General features: G+C 43.6%; 2 protein-coding genes across 2 annotated transcripts in view; one reads left to right on the top strand and one right to left on the bottom strand.

Moving 5' to 3' along the window:
- The window catches only part of GGT7 (gamma-glutamyltransferase 7), a 40,176-nt gene that overhangs the window by 6,496 nt on the left and 10,658 nt on the right, over positions 1-23,022 (bottom strand). Inside the window, exons 2-12 of the mRNA XM_069077536.1 lie at positions 16,931-17,163; positions 16,261-16,412; positions 15,318-15,435; positions 10,527-10,594; positions 10,109-10,182; positions 9,750-9,946; positions 8,966-9,053; positions 5,188-5,315; positions 4,767-4,855; positions 397-546; positions 58-175 (exon numbers count right to left, since the gene is read on the bottom strand). Coding sequence (XP_068933637.1) covers positions 58-175; positions 397-546; positions 4,767-4,855; positions 5,188-5,315; positions 8,966-9,053; positions 9,750-9,946; positions 10,109-10,182; positions 10,527-10,594; positions 15,318-15,435; positions 16,261-16,412; positions 16,931-17,163 — 1,415 coding nt within the window. The remainder of the gene's footprint in view (positions 1-57; positions 176-396; positions 547-4,766; positions 4,856-5,187; positions 5,316-8,965; positions 9,054-9,749; positions 9,947-10,108; positions 10,183-10,526; positions 10,595-15,317; positions 15,436-16,260; positions 16,413-16,930; positions 17,164-23,022) is intronic.
- ACSS2 (acyl-CoA synthetase short chain family member 2) overlaps positions 2,405-23,022 on the top strand; it is a 139,764-nt gene continuing 119,146 nt past the window's right edge. The window contains exon 1 of the mRNA XM_069077532.1: positions 2,405-2,410. The gene's annotated coding sequence lies outside the window, so the exon portion shown is untranslated. The remainder of the gene's footprint in view (positions 2,411-23,022) is intronic.

Below are 23,022 nucleotides of genomic sequence, written 5' to 3' on the forward strand. Positions count from 1 at the left end.
CCAAAGTGCTAGGGAAAAAGAAGGGAGGGAGGGCAGCTAGACCAGCCTCGGAAGTACCAGGCTGGGTGCTGAGTGGTTTGCAGTTTTATTAGGCCAGGAGAAGTCCAGCATCTGACTGTTTAGCAGGATCCCAGAGGGTGTGATGAGGCCACTGCCAAAAGGGCGGTTCAGTGAGCTGCAGAGTAATAGGAGACATAAATGAGACCCCATCTCTTTCCTGGCTCTTCTCCATGGGGTAAGCCCACAGGATCAGCATTGCCCTCCTCGCACCCAAACCCAGTTCCCTGTTCCAGCAAAGGAAGGAGAAGATGCTTGCCATGGGCAATCCCTCCTCCACCTCCCCAGCCTGGATGGGCTCTGAACTCTGGGTTTCAAACTCTGGACACTGTACTGTACCTGACCACAGCTACAATGAAGTCATCAGGCCCCATCACCAGCACCTGTGCAGCTGTGGCACCACCATCCAGCTCATAGGCGGGCAGCAGTGAGCCAGGGTCTGCCTGTGAATCGTTGATGTGGCCCCGAAGGTACCCAGCCTCCAGCTTGCTGTGGGAACACAATAGAGAGGGGAATGTAAAGGAGAAGACTTCTAGGGGCCAGGCAGGATTTAGATAGTGACCACCACACTCCTAGAAAAGGCAGGCTAAGGCTAAGAGAGAAAAAAGCAAGAGGTGAAAAGTATGGTTGTGGGGGATTATGAGGGAGACAGATAACCTTGAACTATCTCTCACACTAGGCAGCTGGGTGATAGAGTGGATAGAGCCTGAGGCCTAGAGTTAGAAAGACCTGAGTTCAAACCTGGCCTCAGACACTTACTGTCCTGGGCAAGTCACTTAATCCTGTCTACCTCGGTTCCACATCTGCAAAATGAGCTGGACAAGGAAATGGCAAACTACTCCAGTATCTCTGCCAAGAAAACCCCAAAGGTGATCATAAAGAATCAGACACAATTGAAAAATGACTGAACAACCACATCCCTCACATACCCATGTTCACACATACACTGTGTATATGCAGTATATATACACTGATACACATGCATCAAAGTATACACACAAATATACATATACATCTCTTTACATTCATGCATGCATATTCATATGTTTACACATGGAGATAGATACATGCATGCATGACTGATCTGACCATTCCTCTGTGTCTTTTGGTGGCTCATCATCCCTATCATTCCCCTCAACTGTGGATAGTCCCTAAAGTTGCTCTAGGACCTGTTTTCTTCTTTCTTTGTTTTCTTCTCTCTGCTTAGATGACCTTGTCAGTTCCCATGGGTCTAATTATCATTTCTATTAATTCTTATCTCTATGCAAAAGACTCAAAAATGCATATGTTCAGCCCCAGTTTCTGAGCTCCATTTCTGCCACACCAACTGACTATTTGTAGATATCACAAGACATCTCAACTTCAACATGTCCAAAATGGAACTTGTGATTTTTTTCCCCTAAAACATACCCCTCTTCCAGTCTCCCAGGTGGGTTATCCTTGACTTTTCACTTTCCTTTACTCTAGATATCCAATCAGTTACCAAATCTTTCTATTTCTGTGGGTATATTTCTCATATCTGGTCCCTTTTCTCTATTCATGCAGCTACAACCTTAGATCAGCCCTTTTCACCTCTTGCCTCCACTGTTACAATGGTCTCTCAATTGATCCCCCTCCCTCAAGTCTTTCCCTGCTCTATTGTATCCTATCCTATCCACTTGTAGCCAAAGTGATTTTTCCTTTAGCTCTTTTCCTGTAGCTCTGAGCATGTCATTCCCCTATTCAGTAAACTCCAGTGGTTTCCCATTGCCGCTAGGGTAAAATTATAGACTCCTCCAGTTTGCTGTTAAAGCTTTTCATAACCTGCCACCAATCTATCTTTTAAGTCTCCTTATCCATTACTTCCTTTCCTTTACTGTATGGTCTAGACTGGTCTTTTCTCTGTTCCCCATGCAAAGCCTCGATTTCCCATCTCCAAGGTTTTCACTAGCCATAGATTCTCTGGCTCATATATTTTCTCACTTCAAGTCAAATCAGGTCAAGTCAATAAGCATTTATTAAGCACTTACTGTGTGCCAGGTACTCTGCTAAGTGCTAGGAATATGAAGAAAGGCAAAAACAGTCTGTCTTCAAGAAGCTCACAATCTAGCAAGGGAATCAACATGGAAACAAGTAGGTACAAACAAACAAACAAGACAAACAGAGAAATTGGAGACAATCTCAGAAGACAGAAGAAGGACTTCTTGTAGAAGGTGGGATTTTAGATAAGACTTGAAGAAATCCAGGGAAGCCAGGAGGCAGGGTCAATGAGGAAGAATATTACAGGTATGGGAGACAGTCAATGAAAATGCACAGAGTTGGGAGATGGGGAACCACAAGGAAGTAGTGACACTGGATTGTAGAGTACATGGGGGATAAAAAGATTGTAAATCAATGGGACAGGTTATGAAAAGCTTTAAAAGTCAGAGCGTTTTAGATTCAATTCTGGAGGTAATAGGGAGCCACTGGAATTTACTGAATGGGGGAAAGGGTAACATAATCAGAGCTACACTCTAAGAAGATTATTTTTGGGGGTGGCTAGGTGGCACAGTAAGTAGAGTACCAGCCCTGGAGTCAGGAGGACCTGAGTTCAAATCCAGTCTCAGACACTTGACACACTTACTAGCTGTGTGATTGTAGGAGAGTCACTTAACCCCAGCTGCCTCCAAAAAGAAAAAAAAAAAAGATTACTTTTGTTAGCTGAGTGAAGCGTGGACAAGGGGTTGGAGAGATTTGAGGCAGGGAGAATAACCAGGGGGCTATTGCAATATCTGAGGTAGTAAGAATCTACATTAGAGTAGTAGCAGTGACAGAGGTGAGAAAGGGGTATGTATGAGAGATTTTACAAAGGTTGAAAGGACAGGAGTTGGCAACAGATTAGATATGGGGGATGACAGTGAGTGAGGAATTGTAGATGACACTTAGGTTGTGAGCCTAGAAAATTGTGAGGATGGTGGTACCTTGACAGTAATAGGACAAGTCGGAGTCACATGCCAACAAGATGGAGGTCCATAGGAAGTATGCACAAAAGACAAAGCAATTTCAGTCCACCATCTAGGACACCAAGAATACTAATAAGATAACAATAAATGAACTAACAGAAAAGAAGGCTAATCCCTAACCCCTAATGTGCTCACTCAGCACTCCCAACCTCACTACTCAACATGATCTAATAGCAGGGCTTCAAGAGCCAACACATGGGTTTATAACAGAACAAAAGCCTACCCGTTGTCTTCTCATAGTGCCATGGAAAACCAAAAGTCAAAAGCTTGCTTAGTCTGGAACAACAGCTCAGAAGCATTCGGTGCTGCCATGGAGCTCAATTAGACAACTAAGGAACAAAGGAAACTAGGACAGGACACAGGTGTGCCACTCCACTAAGCCTAGGGGAAAGAGCCTAGCTTTGAGTGGGGACAAGTTTTTTACCCCCAGAAGTCACTTCAGGCAAAGACAGACTGGTGAAACTTGAATTTCCCAGCATGGGAAGAAGCTAAAACAGCTTTAAGGTACAACTCCCAAGGAAACTACAATCAAAGGGGAAGGAGTCAGAAAGTGAACAATAGAAGAAAAAAGACTGAAAATGTCAAAGATCTCAGTAGGGAGAAAACTCAATTAAAGACCTTCAGCATAAGCAAATAAACAAACATGGAAGATATTAATAGCAGAGAGGAATATGGCCTCTAAATCAGCTAAACCACTAGACAAGTCTGCATAATTATTGTAAGACAAAGGAAAATAAATCAACACCAAGGCAGAGTACCCTATGGATTCTCAAGAGAGCATGGATCCACAGTAGTGTGTTCCTGAATGGTTTAAAAGAAAAATAAGAATTGTAAAATAGAATATATGGCCCACTCAGCAGAAATAATTGGCAGAATGGAAAAAAACTTGAACCCAAGGTGATAAGTTTCCCCAAAGAAACAAAAGAGAGCATAACCCATTAAGAATGCAAATACACAAAAGTGAAGGACAATCTAGAAGGAGAGAAGCAAAATGTAATAGTGTTAAAAGAAAACATGATATTTGTACAAGCAAAACATATTAATCTCCAAGACAAGATATGTAGAAACAACTTAAGGATTATAAGTCTCCCAGAAGAACACAAGAAGTCAAAAAACCTGAACACCATAATGCAAGAAATAAAACAATAATAACACATAAATTCAATACAACTCAAACACCACTTCCTACAGGAAACTTTTCTTTATCCCCTATCTGCTAATGTCCTCTCTCCCTATCTTGTATTTGTTTTGCATTTATTCTCTATATACTTACATATGTGCATGTTATCTCCCTTAAGAGAATGTAAATTCTTTGAGAGCCAGAATTGTTTCATATTTTGACTTTGTATATCTAGGACCTAGCACAATTCCTGGTAATTAATTATGTGTACATGTGCACATATATACAGAGTGATCCAAAGCTTTAAATAGAGTTTAATAAAGTTTAAGTTTTAATAGCTTAAAACTAAACTAAGACTTTTGGGACTCCCAGTGTATGCAAAAATAGTACTGTAAGATTTAGAGATAGAATTAATCTTACAGATCAATACACACATGTACATAAATACACATATACAAATATATGGAGTATGTGTGTGTGTGTGTGTGTGTGTGTGTGTGTGTTTTTCTGGGAAATCAGAAGGAAGCAAAAGCCTCAGATAAATGCTTTTCTCAGGTCTCTCCATAATACCCTCCCAACCCCAATCCCTTCCTATCTCCTGGCCCTACCTGAGCATGTCTTCTGTGCTCTCGGAGATGGTTGAATCATAGAAGGGATCTCCCAGTCTGCTAGCCAAGGCCAGAGCAATCTTCAGGGTCTGTGTTTACAAAAGCATGCAGGAGATACCAGGCACATCAGGACCTCTTCTCTGCCTGTGACCCCCAAGCTTCAAAATATCCATGCCTCACCCCTCAGAATTCCAAAGACCTTCCCTGAAATTCCTTTATTGACTCCATACCCAAAGGCTTCCCCTACACACAACCCTCTTCCCAAGGACTGTTTGGTATTCCCAGTACCCAGACAGAGTGGGACAGGGGAGGGGAAAGGTTGGCACACACTCCAGTCCCCTGGAAAGCAGGAACACAAAATAGGGCAAGGAAGCTGAGAAGTTGACAGGGAGAATAATGGGAAAGGGAAGAGGAACCATACCTCGGCCACCCAGTGCAGAGCCTGTTCCCTGGACACCAGGCTGGTAAGGTTGAAGCCCTCTAGGATGTTCAGGGCAGCAATGAGGGCAGGTCCCGTGTGAGGGGGTGGGGGACTGAGCACCAAGTGGCCTTTGAGAAGGGGAGAGGCCAAGTTAAGCAGGGGAGGAGAAACAGATCTAAGCATAAGGACAAAGGGGCAAAGAATTTTTACTGAGGCAAAAAAACTAATACCAAATTCTTAGAAACTGAAGTCTTCATTTTATAGATGAGGAAATTGAGGCCCAGAGTAAAAAAGGGACTTGCTGAAGATCACACAGTTAGTCAGTGGCAAAGCAAGGGCTAGAGCCCAAAAGGCCTCCTGAGTTTCAGCCCTGGGCTTTGAGACCTTCAGAAACAAGGATCCAAGATATTCATTCATTCAGGACTGGCCTCAAGTTAGTACAATGACCCATTCCAATTCCCACCCCACCCCACTCCTAACCTTCCCCACCACTCTACTTGCCAAAGCCAAAAATGTTTCTAACAAAGACAAAGCATTTCATGCCCAGTGAGATAAGGTTGACCCTGCTGACGCCATGCTGACTGGGTCCACTAGACCTTTACATTATCTAACTTCCACTATGGAACTCACCCCTTGTAAGTATACATATCTGGGACAGACAACTGACAATGAGGTGGTTTCAGGATTAAACAGAAGACAAGAGGGAGCAGGGCTGCTTTTATAAAACTGCAAGATTCTTTTAAGGAATCCAAGCTTTTCCCAGAAACAAAGGCTCATCTCCTCTAAACCATCATTCCGGGGACATTGCATAGCTGTGAAACAAGGAGCACAATGGTCTCCGAAGAAACGAACAAGAGCCAAGGAGAACCCTATAGAGAGGTATCCGCAACATGTAACCAACGAGGAATTTCAAAGAAGTGGAGTTTAAGATGTCATAGACGAAACATATGATAAGAAAAGATGGGCTGGTCATGCATCATGGGATTACAGGTGGGCAATCATGTGCTCCCTCTACTGCTTTCCTTGAAATATCAGGAGAGACTGAGGAAAGCCATTGGCTATTTGGTGAGAAGGGAAGAGATGGCAGTCATTGAGAAGATCCAAACCTATATGACTGATAAGAATAATCCCCTCAGGGCTTCACTATAGCAAGGCAATCCTTTTCCTCCTCTGTAATTGATTTTCTATTTCAGACCTTTACTTCTCTCCTCCTATATACTCCTCTCCGCCTCCCTCTCAGCAGAGGACCGCATCTCGTATGTTACTGATAAAACAGAAGCCATTCACCATGAGCTCCTTCTTCTCCCTTACTCTATATTTCAGAACTCCTTGTCATCATTCCATCCTCTCCCCCATTCTCCTTACTAAGGCCAACATCTCTACTTGTACCCTCATTCCCATCATCCCTTTGACTCCTTCAGCAAATTATCCCCACAATTATTCAACCTCTCTGTCTCTAGTCTTTTACTCTTCCTGTTACTGCTTACTTCCCTGCTATCTAAAAACATTCCTAGGTCTTTGACATTAAAAAAAACTCTCATTTGGGGGCAGCTAGGTGGCACAGTGAATAAAGCACTGGCCCTGAACTCAGGAGGACCTGAGCTCAAATCTGACCTCAGACACTTGACACACTTACTAGCTGTGGGACCTTGGGCAAGTCACTTTACCACAATTGCTTTGCCTTCCCCCCTCTAAAAAAAACAAAACAAAAAATAAAAAAACCCTCTCATTTCATCCTGTGATCCACTCAAGTTATGATCTAATATCTTTCTTCCATTTTATAGCCAGAATACTAGAAAAAGCAGCTATCTACAGTTACTACCTTTATTCTTTCTCCTCTTACTTCTCAATCTTTGCAGCTGCGTGTTCTGCTCTGATCATGCAATTCTGCTTCTGATCATGAAACTGTACTCTCCAACATTACTAATGAGGTGAATTGTTAATGGAATTGATTATTAATAATTAATAATTATTAATGCAGTTTTAATTGTCAGAACTGATGGCCTTTTTTCAGTGTCAAGCCTCATTTTTCTTGATGTCTCTGAAATGCATCTCTGAAGCATTGGACAGTTTTTACCACCCTTTCCCAGAGTCTTTCCTCTCTGGGTATTCATGACATTGCTATTGACTATCCTTTCTACCTGTCTGACCAATCCTTCTCAGTTTCCTTATCACAGATTATTATTTTTATCCTCTCACCTGACTGTGGCTATATTCCAAACCTCTTAATTGGGTCTCTCTGTCTCAAGTCACTCTCTCCTCCAATACATCCTCCACATAGCTGCCAAAATGATATTCTTACTATAGCATAGCTCTGACTACATCATTCACATCTCTATTCAATAAACTCTAAAGCCCTTCACAATCTGGCCCCCACCTACTTTTATAGCCTTATTATAAATTATACCCTTTCATCACTCTTCAGTTCAGCCAAACCGGCCCTCTTGTTCTCCACACATTCTACTTGCTCTCTACTTTTTACATACAATTCCTAGTTTTCTTCTAAACTCAGATGAATGCTAAGAAATATGGGCAAAGACAACATGGACAATTTCATTTTTACCCAAATCCGCTGTCCTTTAAAATCTGAATTTAAATAGTTTCATCTGAGATCCACTCTGATGGCATGAATGAATAAATAATAGCTTTAAAATGTATTTGGGGGAATAAAAAGAACTCAGCTCATGTACTACCTCCTAACAACAAGGCCTATCCTGATTCCCCAGATGCTAGTGTCTTCTCCCAAAAAAACTATCTTGAATCTATTTTGCATATGCATGTATATATCTATATGCCACAATAGAAAATATACTCTGTGAAAGCAGACTGTTAAAATTTTGGTCTTTTTATCCCCTAACAAACATAGTAGTTTAATAACTTAATAAAGATTGCTCAATGATTGATCCCCAGGAAATTACATGGCCAAGAATATCACGGAAAGCAGGGTTTTATGAGCACTTAAAGAGGAAGAGAGGAGGAGTGGGAGGGAAAGAGAAATAAGAGGCTCATACAGAGAGGTTAGGTTAGGAATGATGGAGACAAACTTCACAATCTTGCCAAAATCTCACCCTGAGACCTGAGAGTCCAAAGCCCTGGCATAGGAATCAGGATTACTAGCTGTGTAACCTTACGCAAATCTCTTCCACTCCCTGTTTTCCAGCTTTCTTCTCTATAAAATGAGAGAATTGGACTAGATTCTCTCAGCACTTTTCCAATTCTGACAAACTATGTTCTCAAGTCTCTTTTTGCTCTGACATTTTGTGGTTCCTTTAGGCTGAGACCATTAGGAAGGGACAACTAGGTGGTACAGTAGATAAAGGACTGAGCTTGGAATCAGGAAGACTGAGTTCAAAACCTGCCTTAGACACTTATTTAGCTGTGTGACCCTGGGCAAGTCACTTAACCCTGTTTGCCTCAGTTTCCTCATCTGTAAAATTAGCTAGAAAAGGAAACAGCAAACCACTTTGGTATCTTTGACACAAATGGGGTCATGGAAGAGTTGGACGTGACTGAAATGACTGAACAAGTGGTATTGGGAAGATAGGAGAGAAAAAAGGGCATGAATAGGGAAACCAGCCTCCTTGGCAAGACTAGACCTCCCACCTGGCCCCCCAAATCTTGACATTCTAAGCACTTGGGAAACTGGCTGAACTCTAGTTTCTGTGTCAGACACTGGCCCACTCAAGGTTTCGGGATTTGTTTCTTCTATGGTGGACAGGAACCTCTAGACAGCATAGAGGGAGGGTGAGAAAGGTTGCTGAATGGGGGGCAGGGTCACCTCGGTACACTCCACGCACAGGCTTCTCCACTAATACACTGTAGTTACTGAAATCCTCCTCAGTCAAGACTCCACCATGGTGCTGCACCTAGAAGCAAGGAGGAAAAGAGGGAGAAAGGAAGATGGCCTCAGCCAGCACTTCTCCCAGACCCCACTCTGCCCGCCCCTGGGGCACCACAAGGAAGGGGCTGGTAGCTATAGTCTTTCCCCACCCTCAACAACATTTCAAGTACTAGAAACTGGGACATAGCAGAACAAGCACTGACTCTGAGTCAGAGGACACGAGTTCAAATCTTGCCTTTGACATGTACTAACCATGTGACCTTAGGCAGGTGCCTTAGTTTCATCATCTATAAAATGTGGGGATTGAACTAGATGGCCCTGAGGTTCTTTTCAGCTCCAAATTTATAATTCCTAGGAGACTGTTTCCTCTTTCCTCACTCCCCACTTTGGTGAGGACCACATCTCTCTCCCCAAGAGCTCCCTGATCTTTTCCTCTAGGACTTTTAAAGTCTTTAGAAATATCTGAGATATTTTGTTGATCCTGAGAATGCAGAGGTAGAAAAATCCTTGGAACAGGTGTTAGGTAGCCTGGGTTCCAGTCTGGATTTTGCCACTAACTTGCTCCAAACTGGGAGAAATCCCCTTCTTTCCCTGGGCTGCAATTTAGCCCTCAGTAAAATAGCCAGACTCAGTAAAGTACTCTTTATTTTAAAGTCACTCACAGCTTTGTTGGTTTATGCTTCTACTACCTCAGCCCATCCCGGTTTGGTACCATGCTCACCTCTGACACCATCTCCTGGGTGAGGTTGCCACCCCCATAGAAAGCTATGGCCCCTGCAGAGCCCAAAGAAGACAGAACAGCTGCCAGGTCTGGCCTCCGCACAAATGTGCCGGGTACTAGAGGCCGGCCTTCAGGAAAGAAGATCTCCCGGAAACGCTCTGAAGCATTGGGCACAGGTTGTTCTAGGATGGCCTGGGCTGGAAGGACAGGGGGAGGGTTCCTCAGGCTTGACCCTCTCCTACCTTGACCATCCCCTTTACCACCCTTGCCAACATGATGAAGGGACTTCCAGCCCCCAAGGCTCTTGCTCTCTCTTCCCTTTGCAGCCTCACCACCCACCTCCAGGGCCCCTAACTGACCAAGATCATGGGTCACATTGAAGCCATCTTGAGCTACAGCTGAGGCGAATGCCAGAACCTTGGACCAGGGCAGCCTGAGGGAGAAAAGATGAAGAACATGGTGAGGAAGCTAGAGGGAGAAGAGACTCCCCACCCCAGGGTAGGAGAGGAGAATGGAAAAGGAAATTATATCTAAAGAAATGAGAACTGAAAGTAGGAAAAAAGAGGTGACTCCAAAGACAGTGGAGCCCAAGCTGAAGGAGGAGGAATCTGGGGAGATGAGACACATGAGTGGGGAAAGAGAAAGAGGCAACAAAACTTCTGGGAAGTGGGAACCTAAGGATCAGAGGAAGCCCAAGGCAGGAGAATGCCTGAGGAGGAGAATGGAAAATCTGGTGGGGGTCGGGGAGGAAGATCCTGGTGTCACCCTCCCCCTTACCTTCCATAGAGTTGATGAGCTTCATATAGCCCCTTGGCCATTCCTGGGATCCCCACAAGGAGACCCGGCTGGGTCAGGTGAAGCAGTTAAGGGAAAGAGGAGACCAAGTCACTAGAAGGGGAGGGGCTAGGCTGAGCTCTAAAGGGCCCACAGCCCTAGGGCAGAGGGAACCCCCAAGGTTCATTGGTACATCATAGTTCTACAGTAGCCTTGCATATATTAAATACATAGCAGACAGATGTGCCTGGCCGATGCTCACTCTATACAGTAACTTAGCCCAAAGCAAACATACATACAGAGGGTGCACTGCAGCCAGACATACAGCATGCTTAGGCAGCCAATAAGCATCTATTAAGCGCGTCCTATGTGCCAGGCACTTTGCTAAGCACGAGGGATACAAAGAAAGGCAAAGGAGCTCACACTCTAATGGGAGAAACAACATGTAAATTAATAGGTATATAGAACTACATACAGAGTAGATGGAAAGTAGGGGGCAGCTAAGTGGAGAAGTGCACAGAGCCCTGGACCTGGAGGCAGGAAGACTCATCTTCTTGAGTTCAAATCCGGCCTCAGACACTTACTAGCTGTGTGACCCTGGGCAAGTCACTTAACCCTGTTTGCCTCAGTTTCTTCATCTGTAAAATGAGGTGGAGAAGGAAATGGCAAAGCATTCCAGTATCTTTGCCAAGAAAACCCCCAATGGGGTCACAAAGAGTCAGACACAACTCAAATGGCTCAACAACAACAACAAAGATGGAATGTAATCTGAGAGTGGAGACATAAGCAGCTGAAGGGACTTCCAGCAAAAGGTGGTATTTGACCTGAGTTATGAAGGAAGCTGGGGAAACTAAGGCACAGGTGAGAGGCCAAGGCCACCAGGAATGGGGTCAGTCAGTGCAAAGACTTAGCAGCAAGAGGTATGTTGTTTTTGAGGAACTGCAAGGAGACCAGTGTAGCTGGATCATAGAGTGATTGTAAAATCTAAGAAGACTGGAAAGGACCCAGGTTATGAAGAACTTTAAATGTCTAACAGAGTTTATATTTCATTCTGAATGCAACAGGGATGCACCAGAGGTTATTGAGCAGAGGGTAACAGTCAGACCTGTACTGTAGAAAGAAGCACTTAAAGGATATGAATAAGTAGGTTCCAGAAGGAGAAACCAAAGTTATCTATAATCATATGAAAAAATGCTCTAAAGCACTATTGATTAGAAAAATGCAAATTAAAACCACTCTGAGGTACCACTTCACACTAATCAGATTGGCTAACATGACAGAAATGAAAAAGGACAAATGTTGGAGGAGATGTGGAAAAGTAGGGACACTAATTCACTGTTGGTGGAGTTGTGAACTAGTCCAGCCTTTCTGGAGAAAAATTTGAAACTATGCCCAAAGGATTATAAAACTGTGTATACCCTTTGACCCAGCAATTCCACTTTGTAGGTCTGTATCCCAAAGAGATTAAAAAAAAAAAAGGAGGGGCGGCTAGGTGGCACAGTGTGATAGTAATGGAATATAAAGATTCCCCTGTATTGGCTTGGTTTTCAAATTGATTGTGTTAAAACCCAGAGCTTGTTAATCCCACCTGTGGGATGGACTTGTTGATGTGAAAAGAAAATCCTGAACTGGGAGGAGCTGGTGACGTAGATTTGGAGAGACAAGAGAGAGGGAGAAGAACCTTTTTGGAAGCAGCACCCTCATGGAGGCAGTGAGAGAGACTGAGAGAATTGCTGGGGGCCACTTTGAATTGCCCTGGACTTTTGAGACCTGCCCCCTGAGCTGCCAAGGACTGAGGAGACATGGCTGTTTTGCTGGTACTTTGTCTGTCTGTTTTGATGTTGTTTTGCCAGATTTGTCCACTGGTGAAAGACAGTACTTTTGTTGAAGAAGTCCTGGAACCTGGCTGTTGGCTAAGAGCTCCTGAGACTGTCCTGCAGACAGAGTGAATACTGTCCACTGGTGAAGGACAGTGCTGTTGTTGCAGGGGTCTGGAGACTGTCCTGCAGACAGAATGAATACTGTCCACTGGTGAAGGACAGTGCTGTTGTTGCAGGGGTCTGGGAACCTTTCTGTTGGTTCAGAAGCCCTGAAGAAGGATTTTCTTGTTGCCCGTTTACAGAAATTCTGGGAGAGGGTTTTGCTAATGTTTTAAGGGGTTTTAGGACTGTTCTACAGACAGAGGATGAATTAATGAAGGGACTGGCAATGTATCTTGTGGTCTTGCTGAGCCTTGTCTCCCCAGGAACTAAGATTGCTGAGAACTTGCCTCTTGTCAAGATGAAGAAAAGACCTCCATTTGGGTATTAAGTGCTGTGCTTAAACTTGATGTAACTCTGGGGTAGATTCAATTGGGATCCAGGGGTGGGGAACTTTTGACCTTTTGGTGCTCTGTGATTGAACAAATGAAGGTACTTTACTTATGTTTGGAAACTAATCTCCATTTGAGAAGAGGGGCTTTGTGGTGGACTAAAAGAAGGTATAGCCTAGGGGTGGAGTAGTATTTAGAACAGGGACTTTGTAATTGATTGAATGAATGGAAGGTCCTGGGGTGGGGTAGTACTTGGAGATTATTTAATCATCCTTAGTAAATGCTGTATTTTGAATGATGTCATGTTTTGATCTTCTCTGTTCTTGGTTTGTCACTGAATAAAATGGAGAGCACCTATGCTGGTATTCTGAACCTTGGGAAGTTGCCATTCCTTGGCATTACATTACACACAGTGAATAGAGCACCCGCCCTGAAGTCAGGAGGACCTGAGTTCAAATCCAACCTCAGATGTGTGACACACTTACTAGCTGTGTGACCTTGGGCAAGTCACTTAACCCCAATTGCCCTGCCCTCCCCCTCCAAAAAAAAAGAAAGAAATTAAAAGCAAAATAGTTTCAGAAAACCCTGAGAAGACTTACATTAACTGATGCAAAGCAAAGTAAGCAGAATTAGAAGAACATTGTACACAGTAACAGCAATATTATAGCGATGATCAACTGTGAACGACTTAGCTAATCTCAGTAATATCCAAGACAATTCTGAAGGACTTGTGATAAAAAAACGCTATTCCCCTCCAGAGAAACAAATGATGTAACCTAAATGCAGATTCAAGCAAACTTTTTAAACTTTCTTTTTTTGGGGGGGGAGGGCAATTGGGGTTAAATGACTTGCCCAAGGTCACACGGCTAGTAAGTATGTCAAATGTCTGAGGCCAGATTTGAATTCAGGTCCTCCTGACTCCAGGGCAGGTGCTCTTATTCACTGCGCCACCTAGCTGCCCCTAAACTTTCTTAATTATTTCTGGTTTTTGTTTTCTGCTTTTTTTTGGTTTGCATTTTTTGTTTGTTTGTTGCAATACGGCTATTATGTAAACATTTTGCATGACTGAGCATGTAGAATCCATATGAAATCACTTGCCTTCTCAAGAAGAGGAGAAGGAGAGAATTTGGAGCTCAAAATTTTTTTCAAATGTTAAAAAATTTTTGTTTACACATAATTGAGAAAAAGAATAAAATAATAATTTTAGAAAAAGAATCACCTGGGTAAATTGATAGAAAGTAGACTAGAGTGAAGAGATGCTTGAGAAAGGAAAATCTAGCAGAAAGCTATTCCAATAGTCCAAGTGATGAGGACCTGGACTTGTGTTATGGCTATATGAGCTGAGAGAAGGGGACACAGATAAGAAATGTTATAATGGTAGAAATTACAAGATTTGACATTGGATTGGATATGGAGGTGAGTATGAGTGAAGAGATGAGGGTGATGCCAAATTTGTGGGCCTGGGAGCCTAGGAACATGGGAGTACCCTCAACAATAATAGGAAAATTCAGAAGAAGAGAGGACTTAGAGAAAGGATAAAGTTCAGCTTTGGACATGTTGAGTTTGAGATGTCTCTGAGACATTTAAATCATGTGTGAATGTAGCTTAGGAAAGAGATGAGGGCTGGGTATATAGATCTGAGAATCATCTGCACAGAGAAGCTAACTGAACCAAGTAAGACAATATGAATGGGAAAAAAAAAGAAGACTCAGTACACTACACCAGCAAAAGAGACTGAGAAAGAGTAGTTGGACAGACAGAAGGAAAACCAGGAGGGAGCAATTTCACAAAAACTTAGAAAGGAGAGAGCACCCAGGAGGAGAAGGTAATTAATAGTGTCAAATGCTGTTGAGAGGTAAAAAAAAAATCAGAATAGAGAAAAGACCACCAGATTTGGCAATTAAGATATTATTGGTAGCTTTGAAAGAGTAAATTCAGGTGAATGATGAAGTCAGAAGCCAGATTATAGGGTATTTAGAAGAAAGGGAGATAAGAGGAAGTGGAGGTGCTAAATGTAGATAACTTCTTCAAGTTTAACCATAAGGAGAGGACAGATATGGGACAAGAGCTGGTGGAGCTGGTGGAGGTGACAGGATCAAGTGAGGGGTTTTTTTTGGTATGGGGGAGATATGGGTATGTTAGCAGACATAAGGAAAGGAGCAGATTGAATATGAGAGAGAAAATGGGAACAATATGTCAGAGAAGTCAGGGAGAGCAGGGGATTAAGGACACATGTAAAGAAACTGACTTTTGCCTAGAGAAGGGACACATCTTCATCTGAGACTGGAGCAAAGGACATAATGGGGGAAAGTGTTTGAATGAAGTGAACTGAAGAGGAGGAGGGATGGGGCCTTATGTACTGCAAGTGGACAGTAGCATGGCACATAGTAGATGCAGAGCAGCCTGGCACATAAAGGGTGCTCAGAAATGGATTTCAGTGACAGAAGGGAAGGGGAGAGGAGCCCCTCCCCTGCAGCCCCCACCTTGGTCTCCCAGGATCTTTGCAGGGCTTCCTCCCGAAGGGCACCAGGGGCAGTCTCCCGAAAGTCAATTAGGCGGCTCTCATTCCTCCGGATGTCGTGAACAAGCATCACTCCTCCCCTGGGCAGGGAGAGAGGGGAGCATGTAGAAACAGAGAGGGACAAAGGGATGAAGTATTGGAGAACAAGGAGAAAGCATGTATATTCTCCCAGCCCCCCTGTTAAGATAAACCTCTCCTAGGGCTTGGGGGGAGGGGCAAGAGGCTAGACTAATAGGGGAGGTAGGGAAGAAAGGTGTTGGTTCTCTCTAAAGCAGGCCTGAAGAGGTTCTCCTCACTAAGTCACCCAATATTTTAATCCCAGATTAGCAGGAACCAGCCAGAGAAGGGCACTGGGCCAATCTTAGGGGGCCATAAGATGGATGCCTGCCAGTTTCCTGCACCTGTCTTAAAGAAGTGGCAGCTAGCTCCCGCCCCTTGGGGCTGGCTTATGTAAGGGAGAAAGAAGACTTTAGGCCCTGGACATCAGCCCCCAGATGACCTGGCCTTTACACCAAGTTCAAATTCTGAAAGGCTGAGGAGTAGCTAAGGCCTACCTTCCCCCCACCCCTTCCTGGGAATATTAACAGGGCTTGTGTAGAGGCAAGGGAATACCCTATCCCAGATCAACTGAAAGAGTCTGGGGGACACAACTGGAGGACTGTGGGGGTGCTGATTAGAGAAACAGAGGCTGCTGACAGGAATCTAGGGCAGAAAATTGGGAGAGCCCAAAGGGGCTTATTGGAAGAACCTAATGAGGGATGATTGGAGGGACCTGAGGGACTGATTAAGAAACTCTTGGAAGATCAATTGGGTCCCTGTTGAGCACTGACTGGAGGAAGGTGGAAGGGAAAATTGGAGGAGTCTGAGATGTAGATTTAGGAAGCTCCATATAGAAGGTCACTTACCCACCCAGGCCAGAGCTGTGAGGAGCCACAATGCCAGCACACAGGGCAGCAGCCACAGCAGCATCTACAGAAGAGCCACCTTTACTCAGCACTTCAATGCCTAGTGCTGTGCAATGGGCAGCATCTGTGACAACTGCACCCTGGTGGAAGATCTGGGGGAGAGAATGGGGAAGGGGAGATTTAAGGGGTGGGGCAGCAGCAAAGGCTTGCAATCTCTCCCTTACATGAAACATCTCTCCCTTACACTAACCCCCTCTTCTAGGTGGCAAAACTCTGAAGCAAGCAGAGGAAACAAAACTACCCACCCATTGGGGTTCAAGGATGATCACAACCCCCTACCCACCAAGGTAAGTTTCTCTTCCCCTAAAATCCTTCCATTCCTGAGCACAGAGCTGGGCTGGGTACACAGTAGGTGTTTAATAACTGTCTGTTGAAGTGAGGTTATGCTGCTGGTTTCTGGTCCCCTCTTTCTTTCTTCTAATCATGGCTTCTCTTCTAAATTACTTCCTTCTTTCCCTCTAATCTCCTAGTCAGCTCTCTACCTCTATTTAGATCCCTAGGCACCACCCCACCCGAGCCCCAGTATCCTCCCTTTTACTCCCACTTTTTCTTTCTTTCTCCTTCAGGCCTCCCTACATTTTCTCCCACTTTGCCCCTTTCCCAGTCTCACCTGGGGATCCCCAAAGTAGATCTGCATGACAAGGGCCACTGTGACCCCAGTGGCAAAAGTGAGGCAGGCTGTGACGATGACTGTGAGTCCATCTTGGCGGCAGGAGCACTCTGCTGCAGCTGCAAAGGGGTCCTTGTTGGTCTCCCTCAGAGGTGAGCCATCCTGGCTGCCCATCTCCGAGGAAGATGAAGGTAGCTGCTGTAGCCGGGCAGACTTCAGGAAAGAGTCAGGATCTGGGGGACAGCCGATTGGAAGAGGAAAAGGAGGAAATATTAGAATTCCTCACACCTATTGTTGACCCTTTCCCCCCTTAATCCCCTCCAGCTCCTGGACTGTCCTCCCAGAGCACTTGTTTACATCAAACAAGTGGCTTTGGGGTGATGCTTCCACTAACCTCACAGCAACTGCCTTTCCTTCTTCCTCCAGGCTCTGGCTTTCCCTCCCCCAGCCCCTTAATCCCTAACCTGTCTCATCTTTCAGTCTCTTTCTGAGACTGTTCTAAAATGGGCGGGGACTGGGCTTGGCCCCTGGGCTAAGAAGTTCTGCAGACCACCACCTCCTGCCCCCTCTGGGAAACAGAGGCCCAGGGTTCTCCCCCCTTCCCCAACTCCAGTCATCAACTCATAGAACTGTTTTGAGCTGAAAGGGAGCAAGCATTTATTTAGTACCTGCTGTGTGCCAGACATTGTGTGAAGCACTTTACACACATTATCTCATTTGATCCTTAGGACAGCCCTGGCAGGTGATACTATTATGATCACCATTTTACAGTTAAAAAAACTGAGGCAGGCAGAGATAAAGGGACTTTGCCTAGGGTCACACAGCTAGTAAATGTCTTTCTGAGGATGGAATCCAGGTCTTCCTGACTCTAGGCAAATTGTTGTATCTACTGGGTCAATTAGCTGTTTAATTTTACAAGTGAGGAAACTGATGTTCAGAGAGAAATGATCAGCCCAAGGTTACACAAGTCTTTTTCCTCAGTCCTCTGACTCCCCCAGTTTCTGCCTGTCCAAATCCAACACAGTGAAAACTCCAATTTCCTGGAAGTGGCAGAAAAGATGACGGAAGGCAGAAAGGCGGAAGGCTGATGGGCCAGATCCTGTTCTTCTCTAAAACCACAGCTGACTTGGAAAAGAAGTTCCTTAGGGGGCAATGGTCATAACCCTCTGATTCTAAAACCAGACTTGGAGAATCTAAGAGTTAGAAGGGATCTGAGATTGTTCACAATTGATCAATATGCAAAGTGGTTAGGGGCAGCTGGGTGGTCAAGTGCATAGAGCACTGGCCCTAGAGTCTGGAGGACCTGAGTTCAAATGTGGCCTCAGACATTTACTAGTTGTATGACCCTGGGCAAGTCACTTAACCTCAGTTGCCTCAAAAATTGCGCTCTGGGGAATATCAATCTTCCTACCTCTCCCATCTCCTTAAAAACAGAGGTGTTTGGGTCAGTGGAGAAATCACTTTGTATCTTGGTTTGAAAGATAACCTTTGTTAATGATAAACATTTTATTTATTGTTGTTGAGTTGTTTTTTAGCTGTGTCTGACTCGTCGTGACCCCCTTATTGGGGTTTTCTTGGCAAAGATACTGGATTAGTTTGCCATTCCCTTCTCCAGCTCATTTTACAGATGAGGAAACTGAGGCAAGCAGGATTAAGTGGCTTGCCCAGGGTCACACAGCTAGTAAGTGTCTGAGGCCAAATTTGAACTCAGGAGGAATTCTGTGTTCCTGTCTCCAGACCCAGCACTCTATCTACTACACCACCTAGCTGCCTGTTAATCATGTTGAGCTCTGTTTATATGTATTCTAGAAACAGAAGAAACATAAACTGGTATATCAAGCAGATAAACTAAACAGTTTTGCAGTATAATCAATGCTTATCACACATTTTCTGCTGCTACTATGCTTACAATATCTGAATATTCAATTTGGCCAGTGGGAGAATCCTACTCAGGGGATGAAGTTTATCACTATCAGTCAGCTGACTGATTAATTCTTGCCTTAACAGGAATATTCCACAAGAGTGGCATGAATGGTATCAACAAAAAGATTTAAAAATTTTGAAATGACCCATTAGATATTGCCACAGCCTTTTGGAGAACCACAAGACTTCCATCTCCCCAATAGCCTAGTGAAGACATTAGTTAACAGTCACTGGCCTGTTGGGTACCTTGCCTTGAGACCTGACCTGACTGACCCAAAGCTTCCAGATTGAGGCAAACTGAAGCCCAGAGGAAGGTTTCACAGGAATCACAGTCAAAGACTGTTTGAGAAAGCCCAATCTTACAATGTGATGTGGGTAGTATGCTTGCCATATTGATAGCTTTCATATGAGTGATGTGAAGGTAGTTCATTTGTCATAATAACAGAACCTAGTTAGTGAACCAAGACAAACTGTAAACAAGGAGGGCAGTTCTTGGAACAGAAAATAAACAGGGATATGGTATAAAACTAAGTCAGGTAGAACGGACAGTTTTAATCTCCAAGATCAGGGGTGGAAGTACCCAGAGAGGCCAGACTCACAATTTATCCCTGTGATCCCATGGGACCAAGAAGTTGTTCCCATGGACAGGGACGAACTAAGATGGAAAGCAGTCACAGAAACAGTTAAGTTAAGAGAAATTCAGAGTGCGGGAATTATGGGGTGATTTGGTGATTGCTTCCCAATTTTAGCAAATGCTAAGCAAGGAGAACCCCAAGCATAGAAGTCAATTTTTCATCAATCCTTAGAGGGATTGGAAAAATCGGCTGAGACTTCCCCCAAAACGGCGCAGACTGCATTCGGGGGGCAAAGGGAAATCGATAAGCAGCTGAACATAGCGGGGCATGCCTAAAATCCCAGCTACTGGAATGCTGAGACTGGAGAATCTCCTGAGCTCAGGAGTTCTGAGCTGCAATGGGCTAGAGCAGGTGACGAGCCCTATGAGTGCCACAACCCTCAGATTGGTCTCCCAACCCAAAATATTAAAACTAATCCTGATTGACTGGACAAAGTGAGAGTTGAGAGGACCTAGGCTACCATCTAAAAATTGTAATCTGAAAACAATATTACGACCTTAGCACCTCCCTAGTTGCAGAATTTTCCTCCAACTTGAGCTTATCATTCTTTCCCTGACAGCAACAGAAACAAGGTTGGAAGTGTACTCCACATGTACTCCATATGGGATCCAAAGCTGGAGGCTGTAATGGTCTTTACTCTATATGAGAGTTGTCTAGGAGGCCACAGTTGTCAAGGCTCTCTCTGCCTTGTATTTATTTATTCTATATATATTCTTTCTCCCCGGTAGAATGGAAGCTCTCTGACCACAGGGGCTACTTTTATTTTTATTTTTAATCACTAGACTCTAGTGACTAGAGCCTAGTATGGTGCCTGGTATATAATATGTGCTTAATAAATGCCTGTAGAATCAATAAAATGGATGCATCAATGAGGGAAGTCCTGGGAAATCCATAGGATCATTCCTGACTCTATTAATGTGGAATAGAGTTCTGCTGGAGCTACCATGGTTGAGATTTTAACACAATGATTTAATTACCCTTTTTCTTTAATATTCCATTTTAGATATTTGGGAATTAGTTTTGATTGTTAGATTTAGTTATTGTGATATGCTACTATGATATTGTGTGTTAAGAATTAAATTTATTTACATGTCAAAATAGAGGCCAATATCTTAAATTTTGCAGAGTATTTAACCCGATGGATAGGTGTCTAGAGCTGATTAGTATGGGCACTGCGAACATCAACATGGCCAATCGAAGTGGAATGACACCAACTGGGTTCCCTTTTCTGCTACTGTTTGTACTCTATGGGGGCCTGGAGCTACTGCCAGGTCCTAAAATATCTAGAGTCATTTCCAATGTTGGGATTTTTCTATGGTATTCAGGAAACAGTAATTGCTGTTGGGAGAGATAATGAGAAGAAAACTTAATGAGTACTGAGCCAGGAAAACCTGTGTTCAAGTTCTACCTTTGACACATATTGGCCATCTCTGGGCAAGTCTCTTAGCCTCTCTGCTCTAGGCAACTCTATAAGACTATGTAAATGGCAGAGCACATACTGACCTGCATTGTAGAGAATTTCTCCACCTAGGAGTTCTCTATATCAATGATATCAGGGTCCAGTTCCTATCCCTATCCCCACCCCTACTAAGTGTTAAGACACTATGCTAGGCACAAAGGATACAAAGATGAAAAAACCATAGATGGTTCTGAGAGGATCAGAAGCAAAAAAGCAGTTCTTCAGATAAAAGTACCTGAGACCCAGAGAGTTCTGAGAGGACCAGAGTAATAGCAGCCTCTCAGAGGCAAAAGTACTGACTGAAGGCTGCTGTTTATCACTGAATGCATACCAGTCACTTCTCATGTAGACTAGACAGTTAGGGATAGGAGAAGGATTGCTGGCTCTCCACATGGCTATTGCAAACACTTAAGATGCCTATGTCTAATGGGAAAGAAAAGGGAGAATATGAAGGATACCTGTGTCCACAACAATTCAGAATGATAAGTTCATATGTGTATGTAATACTTAGGATTGATTGGTACTGCTATATTCATCATGTTATGTTTGATTATTTTACTTTCTAATGTTACTGATGGTTTATAGTTATGGATGATTATAACTAAATGGTGGAATGTATAAGGTACATAAGTTAAATTAGTATACTATTGTCCCAGGGCTTTTCATATCCAGTAAGTTATTACGTTTGCTTGTAACATTTGAATAGTCAACTTTCCCAAAGGAGCAACCTAAACAGAGGTAGCCAGGTGGTGCAATGGATAGACCACTGGACCTGGAGTCAGGAAGACCTATTAATTACAATAGCTAGCATTTATATAGCACCTACTCTGTGCTAGGTATTGTGCAAAATGCTTTATAAATACTATCTCATTTTATTCTTACAACTATCCTAGAAACTAGGTTATCATGCCCCTTTATAGATGAAGAAACTGAGGCAAACAGTGACTTACCTAGGATCATGTAGCTAATAAGTGTGAGGTTGGATTTGAATTCAGTTCTTCTAGACTTCAAGTCCTGTGGCTAGAAGGTCTAGCCACTGTGCTACCTAGCTGTACCAAGCTGTTCAGCCAGTGGCCTGTCTGGCTCTACTCAAGCTGATGGGCAAATGGAAGCTTAAGACTCCCACCTGAAAACTGCCTGATAACTCATCCAGCTATATGGGAGAGTACCCGACCTTACAGTCACATAGGTGGTATCCTTCCTATATTGAAAACTTTCTAATAACATTTGAACAACACACACACACACACACACACGCTTTTATATATCTATGCTCTTTTTGATGTCAGTACTCCATTCAATGATAGACCTAGAGTCAGAAGGAACCTAAGAAGTCATCAAGTCTGACATACTCATTTCACAGATGAGGAAACTGAGTCCCACAAAGGTTAAGTGTCTTGTCCAAGGTCACTCAGGCAGTAAGTGGAGGAGCTAGGTTTTGAACCTAGATCCTTATTCATGGCTTGCCCATCCTAGTTCTTTTCCATGACCTTAATAACAATAACTGATGTTTATGTATAGCACTTTGTTTGCGAAGGTCTTTATGTATATTATTTCATCTTTCACAGGGTCCGCCCAACATGCTGGGGGGCCTTCTTCTAGATATCTTGACATTGTGTGGATACCACTGGAGTACAAAAGCTGGTCCTCTGTCATCATCTTGCTATTGTTATGTGACCAGCCCATCTTTTTTTTTCTGTTTTTCTTTTTTTTCCACTTCTTTCTTTTTATATTACTTCTCCTACACAGTTCTTGGTTGGTAAGGCTTCATATACTGCTCATGCCCACCATGATCCTCTCCATTGACCTTTGGGTGTCCACTTTAATTTTTCAGAAATTGTGACATCCTAGACTTATAGTCATACAGCATCATGGGGAAAATACTGTTGTTAAAATGATGGGCCAGTGTCTCAGAGAGAAGCTTCAAGTACTTAAAAACACTGCCATCTCCCAAAGCAATACAGTCCATTCTCCTTCCCTTGTTCAACTCAGCTCATTTCATTGTCCATGCATGGCATCTGTACATGCTATATGAATGAACCTTTATAGACTGTCCATCTTAATGTATACCATAA

Source organism: Petaurus breviceps, unplaced genomic scaffold (assembly GCF_028583685.1).
Source record: "Petaurus breviceps papuanus isolate PSGF00001 unplaced genomic scaffold, PetGlider_PUasm1.0 90994, whole genome shotgun sequence".
Classification (NCBI taxonomy): Eukaryota; Metazoa; Chordata; class Mammalia; order Diprotodontia; family Petauridae; genus Petaurus; species Petaurus breviceps.